Source organism: Symphalangus syndactylus, chromosome 14 (genome assembly GCF_028878055.3).
Source record: "Symphalangus syndactylus isolate Jambi chromosome 14, NHGRI_mSymSyn1-v2.1_pri, whole genome shotgun sequence".
Lineage (NCBI taxonomy): Eukaryota > Metazoa > Chordata > Mammalia > Primates > Hylobatidae > Symphalangus > Symphalangus syndactylus.
In genome coordinates this window covers 70159750-70181212 of record NC_072436.2, presented here as the reverse complement: position 1 = coordinate 70181212, position 21463 = coordinate 70159750, and the positions used below count along the sequence as shown (strand labels likewise).

Genomic DNA, 21463 nt, shown 5'->3' with positions numbered 1-21463 from the left:
CCTCTTTTGGAGTTTAGGCACAACTGACCACCATTAATGTTAAAAGAGAGATTATAAGAATGGCAGAACAGACTGTCCGTAGCAATAGAATACCAAATAATAAACAAGACCAAAGGCCATGCAAGGCAAGAGTTAAGCCACACCCTACAAACCATAACATCTCTTTAAATGAGTTTTTAAATTAACCCTGTATCATGTGGCTTACTTTCCAGCCTGGCTCAGGTACAGCATCACATGATAAACAGCAGATGCCCCACCCTAATAATGTAAGTATTCCTTTGTACTGACTTCGAGTCCTTAGAAAAAGCTTAACTCTATTTTTTTTTTTAAGAAGGAGTCTCCCTCTGTTGCCCAGGCTGGAGTGCAGTGGCATGATCTCAGCTCACTACAACCTCCGCCTCTGGGATTCAAGTGATTCTCCCACCTGAGCCTCCCGCGTAGCTGAGATTACAGGTGCATGCCACAACACCCGGCTAATTTTTGTATGTTTCATAGAGATGGGGTTTCACCATTTTGGTCAGGCTGGTCTCGAACTCCTGACCTTAAATGATCTGCCCGCCTAGGCCTCCCAAAGTGCTAGGATTACGGCAGTGAGCCATTGCGCCCTACCAAAACTGAACTCTTTCACCAACTGCCAACTAAAGAATCCCTAGGCGGGACGCGGTGGCTCACCGCATCTGGCCTTTTTCCTTTTTTTTTTTTTTTTTTTGAGACGGAGTCTCGCTCTGTCGCCCAGGCTGGAGTGCAGTGGCGCAATCTCGGCTCACTGCAAGCTCCGCCTCCCGGGTTCACGCCATTCTCCTGCCTCAGCCTCTCCGAGTAGCTGGGACTACAGGCGCCCACCACCACGCCCGGCTAATTTTTTGTATTTTTAGTAGAGACGGGGTTTCACCGTGGTCTCGATCTCCTGACCTCGTGATCCGCCCGCCTCGGCCTCCCAAAGTGCTGGGATTACAAGCGTGAGCCACCGTGCCCGGCCAAGTTTTGTATTTTTAATAGAGACAGGGTTTCACCATGTTGGCCAGGTTGGTCTCGAATGCCCGACCTCAGGTGATCCGCTTGCCTTGGCCTCCCAAAGTGCTGGGATTACAGACGTGAGCCACCGAGCCCGGCTGTAATTTCTTGAATACAGCATCTTCTTTTATATGGGGACATTCCAGTTCCTAGAAATTTTCTGATTGAGAGTTGCTTTTTGTTTAGAGCTACCTTTCACAATCAGTTTTCCTCAAATTTCTAGTGGTATTTTCTCATCCCTATGTAAAAGTGAAGCACTAAAAACCTGTCTGGATTTGTGCACATGGGCAGGCCTTATTGACTGGCTGCAGAGGGAATGGTGGCCAGTTGGCCTTTTTGGTGGGTACTCTTAAATGTCAGTAACTGTTGTCTCTCAAGAGTCACTTAGTTTTACCACAGAAGGATCCTCCAACATCCTGCCTGGTGGGCATGTCTGGCTGTTGGCATTCTAGAGCTGAACAAGGATAAATAGCTAAGAATCTCATTTATCCAGTATACAAAATTGTGCTGAATCTCTATTTTCTGAACAGCATCACCTAGTAAAGTAAGTTTGCTTTTTCCTTTTTAAAGTTGAATTTACTATCTCAGTAACTTCACCCTCCAACTTTAGGAGCCATAGTGTAATTAATTATTGGCAATCTTGGGAATATCTCATCTCTGAAGCTAGTGCTGCCAACAGCCATTTGAGTGAGCAGACGTTTCAAATAACTGTAAGACACTCAAGAAATGCTACCATTGGCTGGGCGCAGTGGCTCACTCCTGTAATCCCAACACTTTAGGAGGCTGAGGCAGGTGGATCACCTGAGGTCAGGAGTTTGAGACCAGCCTATCCGACATGGCAAAACCCTATCGCTACTAAAAATACAAAAATTTGGCTGGGTAAGGTGGCACATGCCTGTAGTCCTAGCTACTCAGGAGGCTGAGGCAGGAGAATCACTTGAACCCAGGAGGCAGAGGCTGCAGTGAGCTGAGAGTGTGCCACCGCACTCCAGCCTGGGCGACAGAGAAGGAGAGAGACTTCGTCTCAAAAAAACAAACAAAGAACAGTTTTTATACACAAAAAATGAAGTGAATTAAGCCTGTTTTTTAAAAAGAAGGCTGGGCACGGTGGCTCACACCTGTAATCCCAGCACTTCGGTAGGTCAAGGCAAGTGGATCACCTGAGATCAGGAGTTCAAGACCAGTCTGGCCAATATTGTGAAACCCCGTCTGTACTGAAAACACAAAAGTTAGCCAGATGTGGTGGCAGGAGCCTGTAATCCCAGCTACTCAGGAGGCTGAGGCAAGAGAATGCCTTGAACCCGGGAGGCGGAGGTTGCAGTGAGCCGAGATCATGCCATTGCACTCCAGCCTGGGAGACAATAGTGAGACATCATCTCAAACAAAAAAAGGTTTAAAAAAACCTGCTACCATTGACATCTGTTGTTTTCCTGTTTGGTTAATACATATGAATACATATAATACATATGAATTTCCTGTTTGGTTAATTCATATGAATTAAGGTCTTCAAATGAAGGTAGAAAAACCTATTCAATTGATACACACTCACACATTTTATTAAGGCTCTTAAATTGAAACTCATCATTTTGGATGTACATTCAAATTCTAAACACAACAGTCAAAATGCAGTGACTGTAATAAAATGTAATAACCTCCTATAAAGAAACGATTGGGGACTATCATTTTTGTGATTTAATAACACAGTGAAAATCCAGGAAGAATGAATTGAGTTCCTTCTAGGAGTTGTTTATCCTGCTCATGCTTAAGATTGATGATTTCGTGAAATAAAGAACATTATTTAAGAGAGAAAAAAACTGATTTTTTTTTTTAAAGAAATCATCACTCTCATTTGAAAGGTTTGCTTTCTTATTTCCTGTAAGTACATTTTGTTTTTCTAATTCAACTGTAACCTCAGGACCACTGTACAGCACTTAGTAAACCTGTCTTTGTACATGCAATCTAGTTCTTACCAACTGCCTTCTCAAATGGAATAGAACTATAACACACAAATAAAAGGGAGATGTACACGCACAGGGAAAAACAGGAGGAAAATAAAGACTAGAATGTGAATCTTATTTTTAACAAGTATCAGCAAGGAAAATGAGACCCTGGTTTCATAATTAATTAAATCTGCAGAATGCCAATTCCATTTGGTGTTAAACAGTAACCCAATGTAAACCACTGATTCTGGAATAAGATTTAAAAAAAATAACAAATACCCGAGTGAATATAACAATATGGATAGATCAAAAAGAAAAAAAATCTCACACACAATAATCACTGCAAGAAGATCCCATAGGTTATAGAAAACATAAAGGAACTTTAATATCCAAACATTCAGGGTAAAGAATACTGGATTAATCACCTATTAAGTGTGAATCACTTCAGGTTCTTTACAGTACCAGAAAGTAAAATCTAAATTTTGCATATTGCAGCGCATGAAACCATTTTAAAAACTTTAATTTCCTTACCTGATACTAATACCAGTATGATTTTTAGACTGAAAAACTAAGAGTAAGACTTAAACCAAAGATAGAGGTGTTCCTGAAATGTGAATTTGTTCAGTAGTCACCTTTTCATCTTAAGTACTGATACCACTTTCTTCTCAAAAAGTAGTCAATGTACATTTTAAGATTTGTGCAATAAGCCAATATGCTGGATAATAAAAACTGCTATTACTGGAGATAGTCAGAATGAAAGAAAACTATTTAAATTATTTATGCCCAAATAATTTACCCTGCAGTCCATGAGATGTACAGGAAATAATTTTTTTAATAAGAGAAAAATGAGGGTCCTAAAGTAGAAACATAAGCCAGAAGAAATCTAAAAATAGCTTCCTGATATTTTATTTTTTTTAAATATTTAATTTAAGCTGCTTTTGGTTGCATGCCCTGATCTGTAGAAGTTAACAAGGAAATAAAATTTCCAAGTATTTAAAAAATTTACTCATCTTCCATAAAGCGACTTTTAATGTATCAACACTTAAAAATACACAGTGACTTAATGAAATATCAGCACAACTGCATAGAATTGAGCTCCAGAGAATTATACACTCGAGCTGTCTTTCCTGGGCTCTGGTTTACAAGGGTATTGGCTCAGAGACCAGCTTGGAGTCATTTGCCCCTACCCGGGAAATGCAGGCCAGGAAACTTAAGATTTTGCAGGCCTTTTCTGTTTCTAGGTAAAATGCAGGGAGCTCTCTGAAGGTCTTGAAAACCATCAACCATTCAAATATGTATACTGGGACCTTTCCTCTCTGAGTCAAGGAAGAAGGAGGTTTGTGACCTTCACTGAAAACAAAGTGAAACTTCCCACACAAGTCTTCTAAGAGACTCTGAAATATACTAGAAATTTCAAAACTAGAACAATGCCAACAAAGATTAAACTTCTTAATGCTTGGAGCCACCCCAAAATAATAAAATCGGGAACTCCAGGAAAACAGGTACCAAAAGAATCAAAATAATGATTGCACTGAGGATTCTCTTATTCGAAGGCTGTTTAAAGAGGTAGGATTTTAAGGTTTTTTTTTTTTGTTTATCTTTTGGCCTCTGAACATTTAAAAAATGCTTTGCCCAACTGGTCCTTCAGGCAAAATTTGGAGGTCACAATGAACTCCAAGCCTGACACAAAGATATTCTACAGTTTCACAGCTATCATTTGTACATATTAAGTTGATTCACTCTTTTTGAGCAAATCTACCTAGAAAACGGCAAATTAATATATTCCTTTACATACAACTTTGCGTCTCAAAATTCTTGAAAAACAAGAGCAGATGACTTTGTATTCAAAGACTACCAAAGTATGTATTTGATTTTCACATGCAAACAACTTAAAACCTTATAAATCTCATGTCAACTCTGCATGATGCCTTGAAGGAAATGACATACAAAGTTTGCTAACTGTGCAAAATATTAAATTGCTAAAACATTTTACATAATGAAATAATACATGTAAATGTTGAAGTTGACACATGAAATTAACATGGCATAAGAACTTATCACATTTCAGATATTTTCTTTAGTAACAAGTTTTTGTTTTTATAGTTCCTGGTACACAGCAAAGTTTATCACGAAAGATAAAAATCCTTTTAAACAAATCCAACAGGAAATTCTTGAGGCACCTTCTCATATAAAACACAAGATGAATGCAATTATCAATCCATCTGAGAAAAGTTTTCAATCTAAATGAACATCATTTTTTCCATTTAAGTATATTTTACAGAACTTTAATAAGGCAAGACAAATTTGTGAAAAAAGATGTAGATACAAAAATGATGTAAACTAATAATTTATATTAAAAAATCCCAAAGGGATAACAGTGGAGATGGGACAGCTCAAACAATGCCTTTTGTTTTTTTAACCTAAAACAGAATTGTGCACAAGCTGAAGATGACAAAGAACTTCTAGACTCTGCACAGTTTTGGTTTTTTTTTTTTAACATCTTTATATTACATGTTTTAAATCATATCAGGAATGCAAACTAGAACTGCACACTACTTCAGTGGAAAAAAGTTCAATATTGTGCAATTTTCTGCCTCTTAATAGTTAAAAAGTGGCAGCAATCCCTGCATTTGTGTTTGAAACAAGGATCTGAGAAACTTTATCAAAAAAGGTAATGAAGGCAAAAATTGGCAGACATCCAGCATCTTGTTTCTTTTTAAAACAATGTGGATGATAAGTAATTTCATGATTAAAAATGAATCTTTTAAATAAATACATTGTATCTGACATTTGCACTGACTGATTTGATAAATCTTTAAGTAAACAACGGCTTTACTACACTCCCTGTAGCCTCAAGCCACTGGCTTTAGATTCTGGAGTCCTTTTTCACTGGGTTTCATACCCTGCCACTCGATACCCAGAAGGCTGATTGGGCAACATGCTGCCATTTTGCCCTTGAGGTGGTTGCACTCCATAATTTGGTCCCATCCATGGTGCAGAAGACTGTGTCTGACTGGTGGAGAATGTGAAAGAAGCAGAGGGGAGAGGAAATCCACTGATTAAAATAAAGTATTGGCAAGAACAAACAACAAGAACAAATCTGGGAAATGGGAAACATACTTTTTCTTAATCCCAAATAGAATAATTTATGCCAGGGAAAATGAAAGCTTTTACTAAAGTTTTTTTCTCTTAAAAACAAGCATCCCTGTATGTTTAATTTGGACAGTTTAATTTTAAGAAAATACCCTGAACTTATCAATATTCATCTCCTTTGAATATAGAAAAACCTAACCCCATTCTTGGAAAAGAAAACTGTCCATCTCATCTCTGTATCTTGGTTGAACATATTTGTTGAGGAAACCACTACCTGAAAGAGTCAGGTAGGTTCCCTACAATGAAAAAAGAACATTATACTACTCAAAGAAAGCAAAACAATTATTAGCATATGAAAGCTCATAAATTCATAACATTACAAGATTTTTTTTTTCTTCTTTTTTTTTTTGAGACAGGTTTCCATTCTGTCACCCAGGCTGGAGTACAGTGGTATGATCTCAACTCACTGCAACCTACATCTCCCCAGGCTCAAGCGATTCTCCTACCTCAGTCTCCCGAACAGATGGGATTATAGGCACGCAACCACCATGCCTGGCTAATTTTTTTTGTACGTTTTGTAGAGATGAGATTTCGCCATGTTGCCCAGGCTGATCTTTTTTTTTTTTTTTTTTTTGAGACGGAGTCTCGCTCTGTCGCCCAGGCTGGAGTGCAGTGGCGCAATCCAGGCTGATCTTAAACTCCTGGACTCAAGTGATCCGCCTGCCTTGGCCTTCCAAAGTGCTAGGATGCTAGGATTATAGGCATGAGCCACCGTGCCCGACCACAAATTTTTTTTTTTTTTTTTTTTTTTGAGACAGTCTTGCTCTGTTGCCCAGGCTGGAGTGCAGTGGCGTGGTCTCAGCTCACTGCAACCTGCGCCTCCCAGGTTCAAGTGATTCTGCTGCCTCAGCCTCCCAAATAGCTGGAACTACTGGTATGCACCACTACACCTGGCTAATTTTTGTATTTTTAGCAGAGGTGGGGTTTCGCCATGTTGGCCAGGCTGGTTGCAAACTCCTGGCCTCAAGTGATCCACCCACTTCAGCCTCCCAAAATGCTGGGATTACAGGCAGGAACCACCACGCCCGGCCCACTAAATTCCTTTTTAACTTCCCAAGTATTTTTATTTCCAGTGTGTTTTTCAGTAGTGTAATTCAGGGTGTATAAGGAAGCTTGCAATATAACAATGCATATTGAAAAAACCCTTTGTACAGAAAAAAGCATAATGAATACAACAACTAGCATCAAAGTCAGTGTATATAAGAATGGCCAAGTGACCATTAGTCATGTGAAAAGCTTAACAACTATTAAGCTCTTATTTTCTTATTAAAAAACAATTTTAAGTTCTTTCAAGGCTATAGTTACGCTTTACATAAGAGGCCCTATTAGCCACTAATTCTTAAAATTTCTTCCTACTTAAAATTTCTTTAGACATTTTCAAAGGTTAGTAAAGGAAGAGATCAGATATGCTTACTTAAATCCTTGCTGGTTCCATGCCTGGCCATACATTCCATACGCAGGAACTTGCCAACCATTAGGCATATACTGGCCAATTTGTTGTGCATTTCCATACCACTGGCCCCACTGGCCATAAGGCTGGGGATATCCAATTTGATTCTGCTATTAAATAAAATTTAGTATTACTTGAAGTTGTATATATACAATCCTAATATGTTGATACCACAAATTCTTAGCCAAAACACACAGGGCCATCATTACAATTAAAATGACAGGATAAACAAGAGTTGACTGCTTAAAAAAAAAAAAAAAAGTGAGATTATACTGCTGTAACTCTACGTGATACTCTGAATGGCACAGTTTTTGGAAGGCATCAGTTGATACCCTAGTAATAAATGTTAAACTTAGTAGAATGTTTAAGTGTTTGGTATACTATCCACATGATTGTTTCCTTTAGATAGGGAAGATGTGATTAGTTATTTCTATATTCAGCTTACTTAAGAAACTTATATAGTTTAGGATTTGCTTACTCCCATCTCTGTGCTCCATTTACAGTTTCCTCATAGAAATCTTTGTGGAATCAAGTTTGAACCACTAAAGCTGCCTGGAAAAAAAAAGGCAGCAAAATCTGGAAGAAAAATGCCAAGGCCATAACTATATTTACAGCTTTATTTTTGTTTCAGTTGAGTCAAGCATGCTTGTGAGTTCTCCAAATAGTATGTGAATAAATCTACCAAGTATTAAAAAAAGATTTAATACCCTTTTAGGTTTCTCGGAGCATTTTAAAATCCACTGTGTGAGCATGAGTCAATTGAGGCGGTCACATTCATCATGTCACCACTGCAATCCATGAAACACCATTCTGGAACTATAATACATGTAGGAAGAGCCCTTATATACTATCATTTTAGCTAGAAACTTATTAACAAGGATTATCAACAATCTTCACCTTAAAATAACATTATTAGCCCAACAATTACTTCTCAAAGTTAAGAACCCTCTCACCTGTTGCACGGGATTTATCATATCAAGAGTTTCTTTGCCCCAATAGCATTTCACAACATGACCTTCAATGGTAGTACCATTAACAGAAACAATTGCATGTGCTGCACTTTCATGGGAATTGAACCTATTGAAAACAATATTAAGAATCACCAATACAAATTCTTTTAAATATTTATGAATAAAACCTACTTTTAAAAATCAAGGTGTCTGAGGTAAAACAGTTTGTGTAACATGGTGTATTTTCTTTGCTATTTTTTTCAAAGATCTTGTAGTTCTGGGGAAACTTGTGTTAACAGAGAATGTGTGTTTCACTGGCCTTGTGTTAGGGAGGGAGCTATAAAATCACAGAGGCAAATACGCTAGATGCTAGAGAAATTTCAATTTTTTTTTTTTTTGAGACAGAGTCTGGCTCTGTTGCCCATGCTGGAGTACAGTGATTGTGATCTTGGCTCACTGCAACCTCCACCTCCTGGGTTCAAGTGATTCTCCTGCCTCAGCCTCCTGAGTAGCTGTGATTACAGGCATGCACCGCCATGCCCGGCTAATTTTTGTATTTTTGTATTTTTAGGAGAGACGGGGTTTCACTATGTTGGCTAGGCTGGTCTCAAACTCATAACGGTGATCCACCCGTCTCGGCCTCCCAAAGTGCTGGGAATACAGGCGTGAGCCACTGCACCCAGCCAAAATTTCAACTTCTTTACAACCAAGGTAAATCTTTAAGAAAACGAGGTAAATGTTCAAAAAGTATTTTGGAGGAAAAAGTTTATTTTTTATTTTTATTTATTTTCTGGTTTTCCAGTTACATTACCAAGAGAAAAGTTTTTTTAAAAAACCATCCCTACCGAACAAATGAATATCCTTTATCTGGAAATACTCGAATTTCCATTATTTGTCCAAATGGTGAAAAAGTCTGACGCATTAGTTGTTCTGTTAGACAAAAAACCAAAACAAACAAATCACACTAAGTTATATAAAAATCCTACAAATATTAAGCTTTGCATTTTAAAAATTAATGCCACACAGGGCAGGCTCCCATACCTGTTAGCCCAGAAGTAACACCTCCACAGTATACAGTACAGTTGCTTGGACTAGACTGATTTACAACCTCATCATATGATAGCTGTTTGGTATTTGCTGGTGAGAGAAAAGGTTTATGTCTTTAATTCATTAAATAAAATGTGCAGAAAGAGAAAAGCAGCATTCACTACACTACTGTAAAGGTAACATTAACCTTGATCAAAATGCTTATATTACACATATTATACTTCAGTTCAGGATTAAACCTCCCCCATGAATGTCTAAAAAATTACCCAGTATTTTCTATTTAATAGGAGACTTGACATTAGAAATAATATTATTTATAATTACAAAAATGAAAACTAAGTACATTTTTGAATAGTAGTCTTGATTTGCTTCTCATCTATTTCTGCAATAAGTCTCCGGGAACAGCTCTAACATTTAAAATCTAGTGTATTTTTCTCCAAAATTCCACATTTCCTTTTCTTCTCCAATACACCTACACTCATATGTACTCTTTGGAGCGGGAGGCTTTCGGGTTGCCCAGTTAGTTCTGATTTGTCTTCCACCAAGCCACTGGCCACCCATCTGTTGAATGGCGTTTTCAGCATCCTGTTCCGTACAACATTAGAAACAATAAAGAAGTCACTATTAGTTGATGTTAAACAACTTTTAGCAGTAGAGAAAACTTGGTGCTTTTCACAAATGTTTAAGTGAAAATGCTTTATGAAATACACAACATATGATAGCTTTCCTAAAATGCAATGGTGCTTTTTATATTTTTAAATTTTTTTTTTTTTTTTTTTTTTTTGAGACGGAGTCTTGCTCTGTCGCCCAGGCTGGAGTGCAGTGGCGCGATCTCGGCTCACTGCAAGCTCCGCCTCCTGGGTTCACGCCATTCTCCTGCCTCAGCCTCTCTGAGTAGCTGGGACTACAGGCGCCCGCCACCACGCCCGGCTAATTTTTTTTGTATTTTTAGTAGAGACGAGGTTTCACCGTGGTCTCGATCTCCTGACCTCGTGATCCGCCCGCCTCGGCCTCCCAAAGTGCTGGGATTACAAGCGTGAGCCACCATGCTCGGCCTAAATTTTTTATTTTATTTATTTTTTGAGATACACTCTTGCTCTGTCACCCAGGATGGAGTGCAGTGGTGTGATCTTGGGTCACTGCAACCTCTGCCAACTGGGTTCAAGTGATTCTCCTGCCTCAGCCTCCTGAGTAGCTGAGATTACAGGCATCTGCCACCATGCCTGGCTAATCTTTGTATTTGTAGTAGAGATGGGGTTCTGCCATATTGGCCAAGCTGGTCTCGAACTTCTTTTTTTTTTTTTTAAGTCTCGCTCTGTGGCCCAGGCTGGAGTGCAGTGGTGTGATCTCGGCTCACTGCAAGCTCCGCCTCCTGGGTTCACACCATTCTCCTGCCTCAGCCTCCCAAGCAGCTGGGACTACAGGTGCCCGCCACCACGCCTGGCTCATTTTTTGTATTTTTAGTCGAGACAGGGTTTCACCATGTTAGCCAGGAACGGTCTTGATCTCTGGACCTTGTGATCCTCCCAACTCGGCCTCCCAAAGTGCTGGGATTACAAGCGTGAGCCACACTGTGCCCGGCCCTAGTCTCGACCTTCTGACCTCAAGTGATCTATCCACCTCAGCTTCCCAAAGTGCTAGGATTACAGGCATGAGCCACCATGCCCAACCCAATGGTGCTATTACATTATTTTTCTCTTATTTGAATATTAAACTTTGGGAACATTAATCATCTGAAAAGGTCCTGAGCCCAGCAGCCCTAATGAGGTAGATATCATAAAGTTCATGCAACTCAGACTACTACAGAAGAAAATCTTACTTTAAACAATCTAACAAGCTTAACAATATGTGGTTTCTCATTCATCCAACAAATAAATATTCAACAGTTATGTTCCAGGCATGCAGTTAAGAGCTAGGGATACACTGGGAAACAAGCATACATCATCTCTTACATTCTTTTGTGGGGAACAAATAAAGCAATTACAAATTGTGGTAAGACCTATGACAGAAACAAAAGGCTGAGATAGAGAATATGGGCACAAGGATCTACTACAGACAGGATGAATAAGAAAGGTCTTTCTGAAATGACATTTAAACTGAGCCTGACAGCAATAGGAGATAGCCAAGTTAAAACAATGAGGAAGAAAGCCCCAGTGGAGAGAAAAGTATTGCAAAGTGTGTTAAGGCACAAAAGTTTGGTATGCATCTGAAAGCAGCATGTGAAAGACTAGTTTTAGTGGAATCTAGCAAGCAAAAAAGAATGTCAGAGAATGAAACCGAAAGATTTTAAGCAAGGAATCATCATGACCTATGTTTTAAGAAGGCCATTCTTTTTTTTTTTTTTTTGAGATGGAGTCTCGCTCTGTCTCCCAGGCTGGAGTGCAGTGGTGCGATCTTGGTTCACTGCAAGCTCCCCCTCCTGGGTTCCCGCCATTCTCCTGTACAGGCGCCAGCCACCGAGCCCGGCTAATTTTTTTTATATTTTTTAGTAGAGACGGGGTTTCACCGTGTTAGACAGGATGGTCTCCATCTCCTGACCTTGTGATCCGCCTGCCTCGGCTTCCCAAAGTGCAGTGAGCCACTGCACCCAGCAAGAAGGCCATTCTTAGTGCTAAGAGGAGAATGGCTTAGGATAATGGGTAGTAAGAGGATAAGGATACTTTATGAAACTTGTGCAATATTCTAGATTTTTAAAAAGTGTTGGTGGCCAGGAGCATTGCAGTAGCAGTGAATGTAACTTAAACTCAGGGCCACAATAATGGGGGCTGGAGGGGACACCACAAGCAAAAGGAGAGAAAAGATAACTCTTAGGTTCCTCTAGAGAAATTGGAAAGACAGCATTTATTGAAATGGGGAGAAAGACTAGGAAAGAAAAGGGGAACAGGTCTGAGGAAGAAACAAAAAGCTCCATTAAGAAAAAACTTTGAGATGTCTGTGAGACATATAAATGAAGATCATTTGTTAATAAGTGTGGAACATAGAGAAGTAGACTGCAGATACAAAATTCATGCAGACTAGAGAAAGAGCTTAGGACAGAGCCCGGAAAAACAGCAAAACTTGAAAAATGGGTAAAGGAATAATCACTAGCTAAGGTGACTAGGGAGGAGTAGCCAGTGATGAAGGAAGAAAGCCACAAAAGTGTACGGTCCCGGGAGCCAAGAAAACAGAGGTTAAGAGGTGACCTTGAAAATAGAGTAGCATTGGTACAAAGTGAGTGTAAAACCAGCTTAGAGTAGACTAAAAAGTAAATGGAGTGTAACTTTTGTGTGCACACATCAAAGGTAAGCTTAACCTACTACTGAAGGAACAGGCAAATTCAAGGCCTTTCTTGAAATACAAAAAGGAAATGCTTTAAAAAAAAAAATTAAATAGGGTCTTATTTTGTCATCCAGGCATGATCATAGCTTACTGTAGCCTTGAACTCCTTGGGCTCAAGTGATACTCCCACCTCAGCCTCCTAGTAGCTAGGACTATAAGCATGCACCAACATGCTTGGCTATTTTATTTATTTATTTATTTGTTTATTTTTTACTATGGTAGGAACGGCCTTTACTGGTTGCAACAGGCAACGAGAGGGATTTGGGGTCCACAGACTAGGTTGCCAGGCTTTTTTTTTTTTTTTTTTTTAATGGAGACAGGGTCTTGCTATGTTGCCCAGGCTGGTCTCTAACTCTTGGGCTCAAGCAGTCCTCCTCCTGCCTTGGCCTCCCAAAGTTCTGTTATTACAGGAATGAGCCACTGTTCCTGGTAGGAAATGCACATTCTTAAAAAGAAACAAATATTATCACCCTAACTAGTCCGAACTCCATGAGATGCTTAACTAATGTTTTGTGTTGAATTGTGTCCCTCAAAACGATATGAAGTCCTATACCCTGGTATCTGTGAAATATGGCCTTATTTGGAAACAGGGTCTTTGCAGAAGTAATTAAGATGAGGTTATATTGGATTAAGGTGGGCACCAAATCCAATGACTCAAGTCCTTATAAGAAGTAAAGATTAGACTGGGCACGGTGGCTCACACCTATAATCCCAGCACTTGGGAGGCTAAGGCAGGTGGATCACTTGAGCCCAGGAGTTCGAGACCAGCCTGGACAACATGATGAAATCCTGTCTGTACAAAAAATAGAAAAATTAGCTGGGCATGGTGGTGCAACACCTGTAGTCCAAGCTACTTAGGAGGTTGTGATGGGAAGATCACCTAAGCCTGGGAGGTCAGGCAGTGAGTTGTGATTGTGCCACCACACTCCAGCCTGGGTGACAGACAGAGTGAGGCCCTGTCTCAAAAAAAAAAAGATGATTATATGGATACACAAAGAGAGAAGATGGTCACGTGAAGATGAAGGCAGAGATTGGAGTTATACAGCTACAAGCCAACGAATGCCAAGGATTACCAGCAACCATCAGAAGCTTGGGAGAAGCAACAAAGGATTCTTCTACAGAGCCTTCCAAAGAGCATGGACATGCTGACACCTTGATTGTGAATTTCACGCCTCCAAAACATTGAGAAAATAAATTTTTGTTGCTCTAAGCCATCCGGTTTATGATACTTTGATACAGCTCCACAGGAAAAAAATAAAACTACTCACTCAAAAAAGTGGAAAAAAAACAGAGATCTATCTAAGTTGGTGGTTGTGAATGGGAGATCAAGTAGAAGCATATGCAAACAACTCTTGAGAATTACAGCCGAGAAATGGGGATATAGTTAGGGAAGGGATGTAAGGATAAACAGTGGTTTTGATTAAAAGATACTAGATGGCCGGGAACGGTGCCTTATGCCTATAACCCCACCACTTTGGGAGGCCAAGGCGGGCGGAATGGTGGAAGCCAGGAGTTCAAGCCCAGCCTAGGCAACAAAGTGAGATTGTTCCTACAAAAAAAAAAATTTTTTTTTTTTTTTTTTTTGAGAAGGAGTCTTGCTCTGTCGCCCAGGCTGGAGTGCAGTGGCGTAATCTCGGCTCACTGCAACCTCTGGCTCCCGGGTTCAAGCGATTCTCCTGTCTCAGCCTCCTGAGTAGCCGGGATTACAGGCGCATGCCACTATGCCTGGCTAATTTTTCTATTTTTAGTAGAGATGGGGTTTCATCATGTTGGTCAGGCTGGTCTTGAACTCCTGACCTCATGATCTGCTTGCCTCGGCCTCCCAAAGTGCTGGGATTACAAGTGTGAGCCACTGTGCCCAGCCTTTAAAAAAAAAAAAAAAAAAAAATTAGCTGGGCATGGTGGTGTACACCTGTGGTCCCAGCTACTTCGGAGGCTGAGGCAGGAGGATGGCTTGAGCCCATGAGTTCAAGGCTGCAGTGAGCTATGATCACACCACTGCACTCCAGCCTGAGTGACAGAGTGAGACCCTGTCTCAAAAGAAAAAAAAAAAAAAAAGGAGATCCTAGGTTGATGAGAATGATCCAGTAGAGAAGGAATACAGTGATGACACAGAATAGTAGTAATAACAAGAACAGCACATCATGATTCCATTTATAGGAAATGTTGAGAACAGGGAAATCTACAGAGACAGAAGATTGACAATTGTTCAGGGCTGGCAGGAGGGGCATGAAAGGAGAAGGATAGTGACTGCTAATGAGTCATGTAGCTTCTTTTTGGGGTGGTAAAAATATTCTAAAATTTATTTTGGTAATAGTTGCACAATTCTGTGAATTACCTAGAAACCACTGAATTTAAAAAAAAAAATTTCTCCAGCCTGTCGCCCAGGCTGGAGTGCAGTGGTGCAATCTCAGCTCACTGGATCCTCAACTTCCTGGGCTCAGGTGATTCCCCCACCTCTGCCTCTCAAGTAACTGGGACTACAGGTGTGTGCCACCACGCCTGGCTCATTTTTCGTAGAGAAGGGGTTTTGCCATTTTGCCCAGGCTGCTCTCAAACTCCTAGGCTCAAGTAATCTGCCTGCCTTAGTCTCCCAAAGTGCTGGGATTACAGGTGCGAGCCACTGTGCCCGGCCGCACTGTATACTTGAATTATATCTCAATAAAGCTGCTGTTTTAAAAAAAACAACAACAACAACAATGAAGCAATGGCAGCATAGGCTCAAAGTCCTTGAAAAGGCAAGAGAGGTGGGGACACAAGCATAAGTGATTTTGCCTTTGACAGGAAGGACCTTTCCTGTACTATAATAGGAGGAAGAATGGGAAGGTGGATGAATTTTATGTAAGTTTGGTGGTTGAAAGATGAGAAACACATGTTTGCCAAGACGGTACTCTGTATTCATCTAAAGTGTGTGACCATTAAATTAGAAGCAAAACCACCTGAACTCAGTTTTTTTCCAGCAACATTCAGTTATTTTGGGGTAGGCAGAGAAGCTAAGCTCAATCAGTATTGTGGTTTTCCTAGCATACAGAACACAGGAAGAGAGGCTGGGGGTAATTGCAATCAGGGCTGTAGCACCGCGTAACAGAGCCAAGCACGTATCACAAATTTTACATAAGTTGAAATTTATAGAAGATTTTATAGAAGATTGTATTATTTACTGCCGGGCACAGTGGCTCACGCCTGTAATCCCAGCACTTTGGGAGGCTGAGGCGGGTGGACCACAAGGTCAGGAGTTTGAGACCAGCCTGGCCAACATAGTGAAACCCTGTCTCTACTAAAAATACAAAAAATTAGCTGTGCATGGTGGCGGCACCTGTAATCCCAGCTACTCGGGAGGCTGAGGCGGAAGAATTGCTTGAACCCGAGAGGTGGAGGTTGCAGTGAGCCGAAATCGTGCCATTGCACTCCAGCCTGGGCGACAGAGCAAGACTCTGTCTCAAAAAAAAAAAAAAAGATTATATTATTTACTCAAAGTTACATCTGTTTTATAATGGTTGTCAGAATTTGTATACATCTCTGGCTAACTCCAGAGGCCATACACAGGTTATCAATAGACCTCCTTTGCTATTTGACTCTAGTTCATACTAAATACACATTCAACAGTGATTTTTATATAGCAGAACCCTATAGTCCACAATCTCGAAAATGTGAAAAATGAGTTCCTAGCCCATCAAACCCCCAATTTATTTTCCTAAGTTGCACTAAAACATCCTAAAACCTATGAATCAATCCTCTAAGGAACTCAAATTAATCACAGCTATCAATCCATTATAGAAGGTATTTTTCTACCTTTCTAAAATATTATGCTATACTTAATAGTAAAGTTTTCAGAACCAAATAAATTCTCTTAATTTTTATTTTCTCATCTTACAGGGAAAAAAAATCTTTGGTAGATGGGACATGTACATGATTGAGCTTGTATTGTTTTCACCTCTCAATATACTTTAAAATTTTCAACTTTTCTTTTTTTTCTTGAGACAGGGTCTCACTTTGTCACCCAGGCTAGAGTACAGTGGCTTGATCACAACTCACTGCAGCTTTGGCCTCCTGGGTTTAAGTGATTCTCCCGCCTCAGCCCCGCAAGTAGCTGGGACTACAGACATGCGTCGCCATGCCTGGCTAATTTTTGGTAGAGATGGGGTTTTGCCATGTTGTCCAGGTAGGTCTTGAACTCCTGACCTCAAGTGATCCACCCACCTTGGCCTCCCAAAGTGCTGGGATTACAGGCATGAGCCACTGGGCTCGGCTGAATTTTCGGAATTTCCGAAAAATAAAAAAATAAAAAAAATTTAAGAAAAGTAAAATAAAAAATATATATATTTTGCAGAGATAGGGTCCCACTATACTGCCAGCATTTATCTCAAACTCCTCAGCCTCCCAAGGTGCTGAGGTTATAGGCATAAACCACTGTGCCCGGGTAATATATAATTTTTTAAAAAGTTCCTATCCATCACAGTATTTTATTTATTTATTTTTTGAGACAGGGTCTCACTCTGTCGCCCAGGCTGTGCTGTGGCATGATCTCGGCTCACTGCAACCTCTGCCTCCTGGGTTCAAGTGATCCTCCTGCCTCAGCTTCCCAAGTAGCTGGGACTACAGGCGCCTGCCACCATGCCCGGATAATTTTTGTATTTTTAGTAGAGACAGGGTTTCACCAGGTTGACCTGGCTGGTCTCAAATTCCTGACCTCAGGTGATCCACCTGCCTCGGCCTCCCAAAGTGTTGGGATTGCAAGTGTGAGCCACCGCGCCCGGCCTCCTCACAGTATTTTATTAGCTACTTTTAAACTACCATGGGAATATAAACTAGGGAGATAATGAATTAAATCCATAAATGGGATTTTCAACATCTACCTTTGGCTGATAATTTAAACAACTTTACTTTCTACATTCTGAAAACATCTTATCAGTACTCTGCATGCCTCAGGTGCCAATAAATGTTAAACAGACAAAACAGAAGAAGATATCTTCTAGTGAGGGTTTATTTTAATTATCAGTAAAATAAACAGCAGACGAAAAAAAGATTAGTAATTAAAATGGAGTGTTTCTTTACTTCTTTAAGCATTGTCCATGCACTTCTCATTGAGCTCACCCATTTGTTGAAAAAGGAGACAAAGCCATATCCCTTAGACTTTCCTGTTGCCATGTCTTTTACCACTCGGGCATCTCTGAAATCAGAAACAATCAGAAGTTTAGGTTTGCAAACTGTCCTCTGGATATCAAATGAGAATTTCACACACAACTCATTCTCATGTTTCACCTTCATTAAAGTGAACCTTTAATGCAAATTCACCTTTTATTCTACAAAATTTATCATGTATTAGGAAATGAGGCTTAATTTTACAGACATGCAAATCAATAACTTAAGTATATATGTATATTTATATTGTACAGAAATTGCCTCTCTCTTCAAAAAACTTTTTAAATTTTTAAATATTAAGCATGGTGAAAGCACTACTCACATGAACTACTTAACCACTTATAAAGTTCACAGGACATTAGATGAATGGCTTTCTTTAACCATGCAATTTATAACTTATTTGACACTATATTCTACCTAATCATTAAAAAAAAAATAGAAAACTGGAAACCAAAAGAATGAAAAAGTTGTATATTCCCTAAACTAATTAAACTATTTAATTTTTTCAGATCAATTTATACCCCCCTTTTTGTCTAAATTTTGAGAACTTGACATTTTCAGAAATGTTAAATCATTGAAGAAAAATACTAGACACACACAAGTTTTAAGCTAGACAAGAAAAGATTTTACACTGAATTTTATAATAGCATTCATATAAAATTGATTGGAACTACAAGATATAAAAGCAAAATTTTAAAAAGTCAGAAAGTAAAAAAGCACGCCAACATTTATCCACTGTGAACCGTAGCTTGTAGTTAGCCAGGGCAATTCTGTCCATTCTTCAGAGACACTCTGCAAAATAACCAGAGCCCTATTATTTGAGATTGAGTAAAAACCCAGCCATGATAGCTAAAACTCCATACCTCAAAAAATTGGACTCAAATTGTGCTTCACAGGCAATCTGCTTTTAAGTTAGTCAGGTATGTCACAATGCTTGCTCTCTCAGGACACATGAACAAAACAGGCACTTTTATAACAAAAACCCAAGTCAGAAAGCCATGCAATGTAATTTTCTATTAAAGTATACATAAGCATATTTTAGATCAATCTGAGTGATTTATTAAGTGTTCAGGGTCAAAATGACAAAGACTTGGTGGTGAAAAGGGAAAATCAATGTAAGTCAATGCTCAATATGCAGAAATACTTAATAAATTATCTGTATGGTACGCATGCATTTAATCTGGTAGCTGACTCTTCTACGCTGTAATTTGTGAGTCTACCCTAAACTCAAGGAACAGGAAGAGTTTATAGGCTGTATATAAGGGAAAGCACCATATTTTTTATACTAAATGCTTTTACAGACCACTGTTTATTACACATCTATAAATCAAGCACTGATATTTTCACTTTTCAGAGAATATCATGAGAACCCTTCAACATACAGTTATCAACTTATCTCCTTTAACAACAAAAAATCAGGAAAATATGCTACTGACTGCCAAATGATTCCTTTAAATGTAGGAAAGCTAATTCCTTATATAGCCTAAAACTCAAACATTATACATTATCTCAATTGAAAATCGTAAAACTTAAAGGTCTTACCAAGAAAAAAAAAGTATACATCAATAATCATGGGACCATAAGAAAATCTACAGACTAAAAATATGACACAGAAATATATTTAAGAGAAAAAATTATAACCCATGATTTGTAAATCATGAAATTGCTAAAATTTGAAGGTCACTTAACTTTTTTTGTTTGTTTTGTTTTTTTTTGAGACAGAGTCTCGCTCTGTCGCCCGGGCTGGAGTGCAGTGGCGCAATCTCGGCTCACTGCAAGCTCCGCCTCCCGGGTTCACGCCATTCTCCTGCCTCAGCCTCCGAATAGCTGGGACTACAGGCGCCCGCCACCGCGCCCAGCTAATTTTTTGTATTTTTTAGTAGAGACGGGGTTTCACCGTGGTCTCGATCTCGTGACCTCGTGATCCGCCCGCCTCGGCCTCCCAAAGTGCTGGGATTACAAGCGTGAGCCACCGCGCCCGGCTGAAGGTCACTTAACTTAAACTCACCAACTGTTAAACAATCTTTGCCTAATTCCAAATTAAGATTCCCGTGTTTTCAAAAAAAACTACCTCAATCAAAATCAAAGCATTTAATAAAATAGCTACTTTATCTGTTCACAATGTTAGAAAATTTTTTCTTCTCAAAGTTTCAGAAAATGTTAGCCTTGAAAAATATTCAACTCGTATTTATTTCTCTCTGAAAAGATTCTCTGGAGAAGCAGCAGCAAAGATCTAGATCAGGCTTCTTTATCCTTTTATGATCCTATGACTACTCTGACAGTAGGATAAAATTTACAAAGATTTTCCACACCAAAATGAAAACACAAAATTGTGCATAGAGATTTAGAGCCCTTGAGAGGCCAAAGGCTAAGACTGTCTAAGTCCAGATATTTGAAAGCAAGCTAATTATTACTGAAACTCTAAGATATTATTAACAGGGACAATCAAGAAATGAAAGCTGTACTTATTTTCCTGATCAGGTCTCACAAAGAAAAATGTCATCTGAAAGAAGTCCATTTATAAGCCCTAATTCTGTGACCACCTTTAAAGTTGGTAATTCATTGGTCACATGCACTGTCATCCCCTAATCAACGAAGGATAACTCTTCAAACGAAAGCTCCTAAAATTCACCAATACTACTGGCATTTACTTTCCAGTCTCCTCATCTCATCTCTGCTGTTGGTCTGTTCAAACCAAACCACGGCTAGCACTGTCTTTTTACTACTCTTCTAGGTGGAAAAATAACCAAGTAACCGGAAACCCTGAAGTTTTCTAAGCTAATTACTCTACAGAAAGTACTATAAACAACTTGTTATTCTTACTCTAATATGGCATGCTTTTCAAAATTTTAAAGTTCTTCTATGATGAATGCTATCTCAAGTAAGGTATTTATTCATAAGGGCCTAAAATGTATGATTAATAACAAGTGCAAGCAAGGCAGTGCTTCATAAAATATTATTAAGGCACTATTATTGTTAGCAGTATTTTTAAAAGGGTGTAAATAGCTAGAAAATAATATTCAATAGCTGCTTTTTAAGTTGAATTGTTAAAGTTTCTTTTTGTTAAAATACGTTAACACAAAATGCATGGTATCACAGAAGTACCCAACAGATCTAAATTCCTTAGTTACAGCACAATTTTACTAAAGATTGTCACTAAGCTAGCTTGATACCTATATAAGAAAGTATAACATGTACAATGGCAAATTTGTCTCTTAAGAGCTATGCTAATTGAAAAAGGATTTTAAGATAATTGAAAACCAAAGGTTTATTCATCAATGGGAAAACAATCTTTTGCTGTTAACTTCTTGAATGATCTCTAAACAATGTAATATATTATAGTCAAGTGATAAAATTAATCTACAAAATTCACAATAGAATTATTTTCAAGTTATGTCTACATCTAATTGTTTCTAATTAAAAAGATTTTATTTATCTTCTGTTACTTA

The 21463-nt window shown here is 39.0% G+C and overlaps 1 protein-coding gene across 14 annotated transcripts in view; it reads right to left on the bottom strand.

The window, feature by feature from the left end:
• Positions 1–3314: 3314 nt before the first annotated feature.
• Positions 3315–21463, bottom strand: part of TIA1 (TIA1 cytotoxic granule associated RNA binding protein) — a 39118-nt gene continuing 20969 nt past the window's right edge. For 6 of the 14 annotated variants that reach the window (XM_055241055.2, XM_055241052.2, XM_055241054.2 and 3 more), the window contains 7 exons: positions 17967–18042; positions 10031–10139; positions 9549–9644; positions 9353–9437; positions 8511–8634; positions 7522–7667; positions 3315–5967 (listed from right to left, as the gene is read on the bottom strand). In XM_055241055.2, the coding sequence (XP_055097030.1) occupies positions 5841–5967; positions 7522–7667; positions 8511–8634; positions 9353–9437; positions 9549–9644; positions 10031–10139; positions 17967–18042 (763 nt within the window). In that variant the 3' untranslated portion in view covers positions 3315–5840. Of the gene's footprint in view, positions 5968–7521; positions 7668–8510; positions 8635–9352; positions 9438–9548; positions 9645–9897; positions 10140–17966; positions 18043–18740; positions 21459–21463 lie in introns of those variants that run through there. The other 8 variants (XM_055241053.2, XM_055241056.2, XM_055241051.2 and 5 more) reach the window with 6 other exon arrangements.